This window comes from Malus sylvestris, chromosome 9 (genome assembly GCF_916048215.2).
Source record: "Malus sylvestris chromosome 9, drMalSylv7.2, whole genome shotgun sequence".
In the NCBI taxonomy this organism is placed as follows: Eukaryota; Viridiplantae; Streptophyta; class Magnoliopsida; order Rosales; family Rosaceae; genus Malus; species Malus sylvestris.
In genome coordinates, this window is record NC_062268.1 from 1,394,299 (window position 1) to 1,404,461 (window position 10,163).

At 38.1% G+C, this 10,163-nt stretch overlaps 2 protein-coding genes across 3 annotated transcripts; one reads left to right on the forward strand and one right to left on the reverse strand.

Annotated features, from left to right (window-relative positions):
• The first annotated feature begins 1,869 nt into the window (after nucleotides 1-1,869).
• LOC126583467 (uncharacterized) lies at nucleotides 1,870-4,678 on the forward strand. Of its 2 annotated transcripts, none has more exons than XM_050247835.1 (2): nucleotides 1,870-2,281; nucleotides 3,140-4,678. In XM_050247835.1, the coding sequence occupies exons 1-2, from the start codon at nucleotides 2,219-2,221 to the stop codon at nucleotides 4,238-4,240; spliced, it is 1,164 nt and encodes a 387-aa protein (XP_050103792.1). In that variant the 5' UTR covers nucleotides 1,870-2,218; the 3' UTR covers nucleotides 4,241-4,678. The 2 variants fall into 2 exon arrangements, with proteins under 2 accessions (XP_050103792.1, XP_050103793.1); XM_050247836.1 differs by having other exon boundaries at nucleotides 1,872-2,281; nucleotides 3,143-4,678.
• Nucleotides 4,679-6,657: 1,979 nt separating this feature from the next.
• On the reverse strand, nucleotides 6,658-9,976 carry LOC126583458 (CRM-domain containing factor CFM9, mitochondrial-like). Its single transcript, XM_050247817.1, has 4 exons — nucleotides 9,764-9,976; nucleotides 9,124-9,412; nucleotides 8,160-8,561; nucleotides 6,658-8,054 (listed from the first exon to the last, which is right to left on the reverse strand). The coding sequence occupies exons 1-4, from the start codon at nucleotides 9,835-9,837 to the stop codon at nucleotides 6,801-6,803; spliced, it is 2,019 nt and encodes a 672-aa protein (XP_050103774.1). The 5' UTR covers nucleotides 9,838-9,976; the 3' UTR covers nucleotides 6,658-6,800.
• Nucleotides 9,977-10,163: the final 187 nt, after the last annotated feature.

The following is a 10,163-nucleotide window of genomic DNA, read 5'->3' on the forward strand; positions in this document are numbered from 1 at the left end:
CTAGGTAAATGTATAATTTTCAAAACATTAGGTAGCTATTCATAAAATTTTAAAAGATTGAGACTAATTTGAAATTATCACAAAAGTTTAAAGGCGTGGGACTACCAATAGGTGCATTGACTAAGTCAAAACGGCGTGGGGACTAACCTCCGCCAAAAATTCACATACGATAATAGGAGAGTGTTAATTTACCATTCTATCCCCGTCCGCGTGGAAACCCATAAAAACCAACGGGCAACAGCGATTGAAGTCGCCGAGATGTCATGGCCAAACTTGGAAACACCGCGTATTAACATTAACAAAACGAAATCAATCAATGGCTCCTGTATTATGTTTGCAACTGCCATGATTACAAATTGCATTGGCCCCTTGGATTTGGATCCTCTCCGAGGCAACTGGTCGGGATCCTTCTGACCAGTGTTCGTGAACCGTTACATTTTTATCCAACGGTTATAATTATTATAATTTTTAAAGAGCTCCCTGTATGTAACCGTTGGATAAAAATCCAACGGTCCACGAACACTGATCAGGAGGATCCCGACCAGTTACCTCGGAGAGGATCCAAATCCTGGCCCCTTGCCTCTCTTTCAAAATTTCTCTACACTCACTTCTATTATAACACTCATGTTCCTCCATCATCTACTGTCCAATCGCAAAGGATAATACTAAGAGCATATCTTCACCAAATAATTAGGTTCAATTCTCGTCAAATGAGAATTTGAACCACATTATTGCTAGTCTAGTGTGAGGCTAAGTCCACTCCCTCTTTATTAGTATAGATAATATCGTTTGTTTAAAAAAAAAATAAAGATGTAAACGTAGTTATATAGTTACATAAAATGTATTCTTTTATATACTCGAGTTTGAAACACTATTCATGCCATTTCAAATAGATTGTTTTTTTATATAAAAAAAAATACATAAAAAATGTACGATAAATAAATGTAAACTTTGATGCAAACAGATGATTATAGATCATGGCTTACGAATCAAATTTGTGATATGATAAGTGTTAAACTCGTCACGACTTAAGTATTATCTCATTCAACAGACCGATAAATATAACACTCTGCTGGATCCTACCCCAATTCATATCTTTACTATTGTTGATTCATATAATTAGGTAAGAATATGAGATATTAACTAGTCATGAGTGTTTAAAATATCGATATGTAAATTTATAAAAATATTGATATCGATTGCCTTCGATGAAAATTATAAAAATTTGTAAAGAGGTGAATATATCAGCTCATTCAGATTATTTGAAATTCTCAAAAAAATTTCAAAAGTTCAAATATCGTCATGAGTGAATCAGCAAATATCGTCAATATTCAATGATTTTTCTATATCTTGCCGATACAAGGTGAAGTTTGGATTTCACCTCCTTTACATATCGATCCTTTATTTTTTAGAATATTTCTATGAAAATATGGGATGGGAATCCTCTCCGGATCCTCTTGATAGGAATCATAGAGATCCTTACATCTTAGCCGTTCATCGCATATTATGTGACTAGTTTTCGTTAAATACTATTTGTATTTAATTTTAAATAAAATAATTTAAATAATTTATCATCGCACGATGTTCGATGAATGGTTAGAATGTGAGGATCCTTAAGATCCCCACAATTTGAATTCGGATGGAATCCAAATCCGAAAATATGGACAATTTTGTAGATATTTAAATACTTATGACCTAAATATTATCTTATTTAAACGAGAAGTTAGATGGTGATGACCTAAAGATTATTCTTGTGGGCTGTAACACCCTAACCCAACCCATTATTTGTGGAAATTAAATTTTTATTTTTATTTTTCTGGTTAATTTAAGAAGGTGAGATTTTATTATTTATATATGGTTTTTATTTACTTCTCTATCTCTGTCACTTCCAGTTTTTGGAATAGGAGGGGAGGGTGTGTATGGCGAGAGAGCGAAAAAACTACCAAACGGCTATAATTGGCGTTACAGATTTTCAGAGGACGAGATAGACAGAGAACGTACAGAGGAGAGAGAGAGAGAGCGAGAGGAGAGAGAGAGGGGTTCTATTAAAGATCGTTGCTTTTTGTTTCCCTTTTGCCGAATTTTCCCTGAAAAAATTTGGCCTTCTGGGTTCGATTTGGGTCGCAAGGATCTGACGCTGCAGAGTTTGTGAGAGAGACGGCAGGCTTCTGGAACGAGGGGCTTATTGGGCATTTCCTGTTTTCCTTCAATTTTCGCCATGGCTGATGTGTATTACAGTTCGAAGAAGACTGACGATGTCTGCGACGACGTTTGTGGCCAGGTATTTTTTTTTAAATCTCGAATTTTATTTTGGGTGTCAATAAATTATCCCATTTTATTTGTTGAAGTAAAAGTTTGGATTTTTAAGTATATTTGGTAATGGCTGTGTTGGGTTTTCAATTTCGTGCAATTGGGATTGTTTTTTGTGCATTGTTTGTGTGGTTGTTAATTTACAAAAAAATGTATTTGTATTTTGCAAATTTTAATCTTCAATTTCCCAGTAATAAAACTATGATTTTTTTTTTAATTAGTGGGTTCATTTTATTTTTATAATTGTTTTGCGGCGTTGAAATTAAAGCTGTGGAATTTGTATTTGAGGCGGTTAATTTTAATTTTTGATTAAGGGGATTGTTTAATTGTTACGGGATTACTTAAGAGGTTTTAGATATTCACTTGGTTTTTGGTAATTATCTTCGTTACAGAGATAATGTTTTTCCATTTTATGTTCTTGTGGAAAAAAAATTCTGGGATAGAAGAATATGGGCTGGTTTGGAAGTGCTTTGGAAATGGCCGAAAGGGCTTTTGGTGGTGAAAATGTTTTTGGAACCAATCTTAGTAAAAATGCTAATGAATCCTGGAAAAGCTAAAGTGCTTCTTGTTGGAAGCATCTTTTGGACCCAAAATATTTTCGCTAAAAAACTCAGTCATTTTAAAAAGCACTTTCAAACGAGCCTTATATAAACATTGTAAACCAAGTGCTAATTTGTATGAGGGTCTAAATTGCATTTGAAGGACTTTTTGTTTAATGTTTATGGTTGATGTTCATATTCTATAATTGCTTTGCTGCATCCATAAAGTTAATAGATTTGTTAGTATATGGAATTCGGGTATCTTATAAAGTTTTCGATTTCATGCACAGCAGGGATCAGAAGCAGCGTTGAGCATGGCTAGACTGCGATGCATTTTGCGGGGCTTGGATTTGAAGACTTACATTTTCCTGTTTGCGGTTGTTCCATTAGGCGTATTTGCGATATTTTTACATGGGCAGAAGATCTCGTATTTCCTAAGACCTCTTTGGGAAAAACCTCCGAAGCCCTTCATTGATATCCCACACTACTATAATCAGAATGTGTCGATGGAGACTCTTTGCAGGCTTCACGGATGGAAGATTCGTGAATCACCTAGACGAGTCTATGATGCAGTTCTTTTCAGCAATGAAGTAGACATGCTTACAATCCGATGGAATGAATTGTATCCTTTCGTGACACAGTTTGTTCTCCTCGAATCAAACTCAACGTTTACTGGCTTGCCAAAGCCATTGCTTTTTGGAAGAAACCGGGACAAGTTTAAGTTTGTTGAAAACCGGCTTACATATGTTACAACAGGAGGAAGATTCCAGAAAGGTGAAAACCCATTTTATGAGGAGGCGTATCAGAGAGTGGCACTTGACCAGCTTCTTAGAGTTGCCGGTATAGAAGATGATGACCTGCTGATCATGTCCGATGTTGATGAGATTCCTAGCGCCCACACAATTAATCTCTTGAGGTGGTGTGATGACACCCCGCCTGTTGTTCATCTTGGGCTGAGGAATTACTTGTACTCTTTTGAGTATTATGTAGATGACAAGAGCTGGAGAGCATCCGTTCACAGGTATCAGACTGGTAATACTACCTATGCACACTTCAGACAGAGCGACTACATTTTGCCAGATTCAGGTTGGCATTGCAGCTTTTGTTTCCGCCATATCAACGAGTTCATATTCAAGATGAAAGCTTACAGCCACAATGACCGGGTGAGGTTCTCTCATTATCTGAACCCTAAAAGGATCCAGGATGTAATATGTAAAGGGGCTGATCTATTCGACATGCTTCCCGAGGAGTACACATTTAAGGAGATTATCGGAAAGATGGGACCTATTCCTAGATCTCATTCAGCAGTTCATCTCCCTGCATATTTGTTGAACAATGCTGAGAAGTACAAATACCTATTGCCCGGGAACTGCAGGAGGGAAAATGGCTAAAGTCTTGAAGATGAAGGTGCCTGTTCAATCGTTTGGACAGGCAAATTGTTGATTAAACTCTCGTGAATATGACCATATAGTGATCTATTGGAAAATTGATGGATATGGTGTGGCAGCGATACAAATACACATTTTTCCGAAAGATTCTAGGTCATTCTCCTTGGAGTAGCTGGGAAGAACAGGGATGGCATCCTACAAATTACCGGGAGATTATGTACATTTCCTTTTTCTTAGGCTTCTTCCCTAGTGGATGGCGTATCAATTTTCGAGTGGGGATTTTTCTGAGTGGAAGCTTTTGGTGAGCTTATGTACCCACCTCTTGTTGATATAGCTTATCCCATATGCATGAGAGTCTTTGACATTTCCCAGGATTTTCTTTGATGGGAATTGTTATTTCTTAGACTAATTTTTATATTTCATCATCTGATTTCTCTTGGATTTTCGATTTTCCGCTCTGTTTTACACGATTGCTACGCAGGTTTACCTTTCTAGTTTACCGTCATTTTTCTTTTCGTTTCTTTTCGAAGCTGTTTCACTTAGGGGCACTGCCGTGAACTCTTCCGGTTGCTCTTAAAATCTAGAAAATACAGCTTACTTGGTTGATTACTTGTAAATTTTCTGTGGAGGTTGGTTTGTTCAGGGCGCCCCGCAAATTATTATGTGCTTTGAGTCATATTTTGTTCATCTGTTGTCATCTGGTGCTGCTGACTGCTGAATGAACCAATTTTTTGTTCTTCCGTTGTGTTGCGTTAAGAGATTTCTATGAGGCCGACATGGATTACGAGTCTATGACAGTTGGTCGTGGCAATGTGTTCGGCCCCTTACAACCAGGGTCAAAATTTCACTCGTCGGTTAGAGTTGGTTTAGAATATTATGAAGTGAATCCTTTGACACGCCCCGATCCTGGTATTCGGGGAATATCGGGACCTCGATGTCCTTGGAACATCGGGGTCGGGGCGTGTCATCCTTTGTAAAGAGCAAAGAACTTGCATGGCCTAACACAAAAACTATCAGCTAAAATCAAAATTTTAATCCTCATATGACAGGAAATTCTTACATGTTACCGACAATATGTAAAGAGACAAGTGAGAGAATGAGATGAATATATCTCCGGTTACGCTCAAGTTTTATCCGGTGTGACAAAAGAGGCTGCCAACTCACTTCCTTGGTCAAGCAATTTATATCAAACACTAATGGTTGGTTCCCAGAACATGTGTGGATGCTGGGAAGAAATCTATTCATTGACTTCTCTCATTTTTAATGAAAAATCAATTGTCTTAACCACAAATTACCCTCCAAACAAGCATGGGCAAAATACTCAAACCCACAGTCTCTTTTAGGTCATTGGAGCACATGGTGGTTAAACACATTGCAGTCATAATATGAGTTGGGACATATAGCGCTTTGCTGCAGTGGCGGAAAGTAATGATGCCTATACACCTTAATACGAGTTGATTCTCACCGATCTCCCTTTTTTTCAACAACTAATAATTTAACTCACTAACGTTATCGTTTGGCAGTAAGGAAATTGTAGCTCAAATGATTAAAACATTTGTCTCTGCAATCGAGATATTATGTTCGATTCCCTACAAAGACGTACTCATGCTTTGGCTGATAGCTCAGCCCAATCTTTTTTTTTTTCTCTTATAAAAATACATAGCATGAAGGCTTTTGCCTAGTTTAGAATTTAACATATCTCACTCCTCGCTTATCCAAATTTAATAAATTTGTCGAATTTTCTAGTAGGTTTCTATGCAAAAGAAAATTTAGTCACATTCTTTATGAAATCCTAAGTGCGTCTCTCTTTTTCCCTCCCCATTATCGCTTGTAGCAGTTTGCCAAATCAGAATTCCAAAGACTTGGCATTTCGAAAATATAGGTTGTATTTGTTGAACCAAAAACAGAAGAAAATAGCAGATAAAAAACATGGACTGAGGACAGTTGAGAAGTATAAACTAGTTCCAAATACGTACTTACAAATGTTCTTTTGACTTTCAATGAATCTTCCAATGTGGTGGGACCCACGGAGTGTGTTAGTGGATCATGAGTGCACGTTGAGTCGACTTGGTCATTTGGCAAAGTCAACATTTTCATTATTATTAATCATCACAGGATGCCCCACTGGTTGGGGACCAAATTAAGACCCGTATTCCATATAACACTTCTCGTGTCAAATCCTGAAGTAGATAAATCACATAGTTATGGCTAGAAAGAGATTGAAATGTGTATGTGAATCTTCTCGGCACCTAAAAGAGTAGATTAAAGTGGTGAAGCCATAAGTTAGTCTCTTTAAAAAAACAAAAAATTCATTGTTATTAAACGCATCAATTTCTTTTGGGAATTCTTCCGTTTTAGTAATATATATATATATATATATATATATATATATATATATGTGTATCATATATGTATGTATGTATGTTGAACTTAAATTTTTATTAAATAATTAAAAAAATAAAATGTAGACATAATATATGGTTTGGGTCCTACAGCTACTTTCCAATGGGCTTCTTACTAATAGGCCGAGCCATTAAAGGTTTTGGGCTTCAAATGCAAAGCCCTAATCACTGTCCCAATCCTCATCCAAGGCTTTCCTTGTTCTTGTGCTTTTATTACCATTTCCTTTCTTCTCTTCCCTCCTAACTTGATAATCCTCTTCGTCGCTGCTGTTGTAATCGAATCTCCCTGCCTTCGATGCTCCCGAGTCACTGGCAGCGTTTAATTCCCATATTTCGTTTTCAGAGTCACCGGAGATATCCTCGGACTTGACATCCTCCTCAACTGGCTTTCTTCTTGGGCTAACACCAGCATTTCTTTTGAAATATTCACTGTTGCCCCGGCCAATCCTATCATCTCTCCCCTCTGCAACTCTTGATGCCTCAAACTTGCTACGAGCTTTGTTGGAATAATCAGTGTTACTCTCGGAATCATTTACCCGCTCCTTTCCTCCCTTCAGGTACATCAAGTCCTCTTCTTCATCACTGCTACTTTGGAAGTCATAGTTCGCAGCTCTTGATACTGTTGAGTCATGTTCTTCCTCAGAATCGGATTTCCACATTGCAGTATCAAGATCGCTCAGCACATTTTCTGATTCAGTGCCATCGTCCACCATAATCTTTCTATTATTAACTTTTCTATTGTTAGCTTCGGAATTTCTATAAAAGCGTTCATCATTCTTGGCCCTTCCAATCCTATCCTGCCTCCCCCTGTCTCTTGGAGATATCTTGAACTTCTCAGGCGTTCCATCAGAATCATCAGCATCACTGTCGAGAACACTAGCGCCCACAGCATTATTTGAATGCCATTCCTCTTCGTCATCTTCGTAATCACCATTAGGCCTCTGCTTGCCATTATGCCTCCAGTCCCTTGGCCTTGGGATCTCATCATCAGAATCGTCATTTTCAGGTTCTTCAGATCTCCTGTATCTCCCACCATACTCTTCTCTGTTCCAATACCTCATTCTAGTGAACTCCTCTTTCTCAGCTGCTTCCTCCGCAGCCCACTCTCGTTCTGCTGCATCCTCAATTTCAGCTATGAATTTGTCCAACTCCTCCTCCTCTTCCTCATCAGGAGGCTCTGGATGTTTCAATTTATTATCATGCTCTGCTACTGATGGTTTGTCTCCCTGGAAGACATAAGGACTTCCGTCCTTCTGATCAATTGCATTAAAGAATGAGGAAGCTACTCTCTGGATGCTCGCAATAGCAACTGGATCCTCAGGATTAACACCACTTCGGCGGAGCTGCTGTTCTATCTTCTTTATGTTTAGCTTCTGAGATTCGAGGGCTTGTTCAAATCTTGCCTTGAATAATGCCTGCACATAAAGATGCAGAAGTTAACAATCCACAGTAAATTGTTTTAGATTAACGCAAGCCAAAACAATCGAATATTAGAATGGGACACAATTATATTTACTCACCTTCCTTTTTGTAAGGGTATTGAAAGGTATTAAATTTTTGGGCTGCCGGTAATTTCTTCCGCGAAACATGATGATTGTTTTAGTATTATGTATGTTTACCACTATACCACCACTCAGTCTCGCAAGCATAGTCGCCATTTCCTTAATCTTTTCTTTGGGGAAGTTATCACAACAAACTTGTACAGTCTCGTGAAACTTCCAGTGTAGATGCATATTCTGGACAACTCCTCCAAAGACCCCACGAACACCGACGGGAACATAATTTTTATTTTTGAAGCCAATCTTTTTCAATGCCTGAAGCTGCTCGAGGGTTAATAGCTCAGGATCATGACGGGGTGCTGGCAGATCTGGAAGCTCGTATTTTTTCAGCTTTTGTAGTAGCAATGCCACTTTCCTCTTGGCCTGAATAAGTCAGATATTCGAAATGGTTATCTGATGAATTTAATACGTCAAAAAGAAGACATTGTCGGCCAGGAATACAGGAGGGAAAACTACATTACTACTTAAAGAAACAAAATTGTGGAAGTAATACTTCCTGAAAGTCAATCTTAAGGAGACATGCGTCGTAAAAACAGTATTTTCGAGTAATTACAAACTATCCCTACTGAAGCATTTGACATCAAATTTGCTAAAAGTAAGAATATTTTGAATCTTGTTTACTTGGATAGCCTAAGCTCTGTTGCTTATTAATTCGACTATGAGTGTTGCTCCCATCTTAACATCCTAAAGTTTTCAACACGGTATTCAGAATACTATCGGCTATAAAAGCTTGAGATATTTGGCAAGACGTCATTGTTTTCATTTAGCTTATGAAGAGAACCAGTCAATCACAGGCCTACTTGCATTTCTCTATTAGCAATACTTTGCACCAATTTGTGTGACCATTGCAAAGCAGCACAGATAAAAGTCGGAAACTGGGTATCATTAAGAAGCTAGTAGCTGCAAAGCAGAAGTTGAAACATACTCTTTTGAGGTTGTAAATGAGCCTCTCATTTTCGGTCATCAGCTTCTTTTGAAGCTTTTTCGCTCTGCGAACCTCTCTTAGAGTCTTACCAGACTCCTTTTGCATCCGCTTAGCAACTTTGCTCCTCATGCTACTACTCCCTCTAGATGTCGACATTGACCTAGACCACCCATCGAAGGGATTGGCTGGTCTAGATGAAGAAGAGTAACAATCTTCACTCGGTTTACTTGGCTGAACTGCATTGCTTGATAAAACCTTCGCCGAGACATCTCTTAACAACAAGGCATTTCTGTAAACAAATTCAAAAGATAAACCAAATAAGCACTAAAACAAAGCATTCCAATTTTCGATATTATAACAAATACGATATCGCCCAACTAAAAAAGACTTGCTCTTGCCACTTGAAAAACACCTTGAGTAAATGGGTAAAACCAGATAAATGATACGGAGGTAGAAATTCTGTTTGGTTGCTGAGAAAATGTCACTAAATGAAATGAAAATAAGCAGACATTCGCGGCATAGATGTTTCATATCTAAATCATGTAGACAGACAATCAGATTAGATTGTACGCAACTATCAGCCACTTTCTCAGCAACCAAATAGAGGGTAATTGAGAGGAGAGAGAGAGAGAGAGAGTACTTGGGGGGATTGAATTGGAGGAGAGAAGAGACGGACTTGAAGCAATGCCTATTGAGCTTCCTCGCAGCGAACATTGATGGCTTCAATCGAACGGCGACGGGCCTCAATCGCGAATCGAGTGCTTTGCTCTGTTCATTCCCTTCTTCTTCCCCACTTCAATGGCGACTGAGATTTTTCAGGGTTTTAGGTTTTGGGTTTGGGATTTGGGGGTCTGTTTTGACTAAATTGGGTCTCTTTGCAGGGCTTATTTACCAATTTGGCACTGCTCCCTAATTTTCTTAATTACGAAAATAACATTGAATTTTAAGTAGAGGGGTAATTTGTGAGAGAAATTTATATGAAACAAAACCGACATTATCTCACAATTATTAACTTAAACACGTATTTTAACATTTCTTAT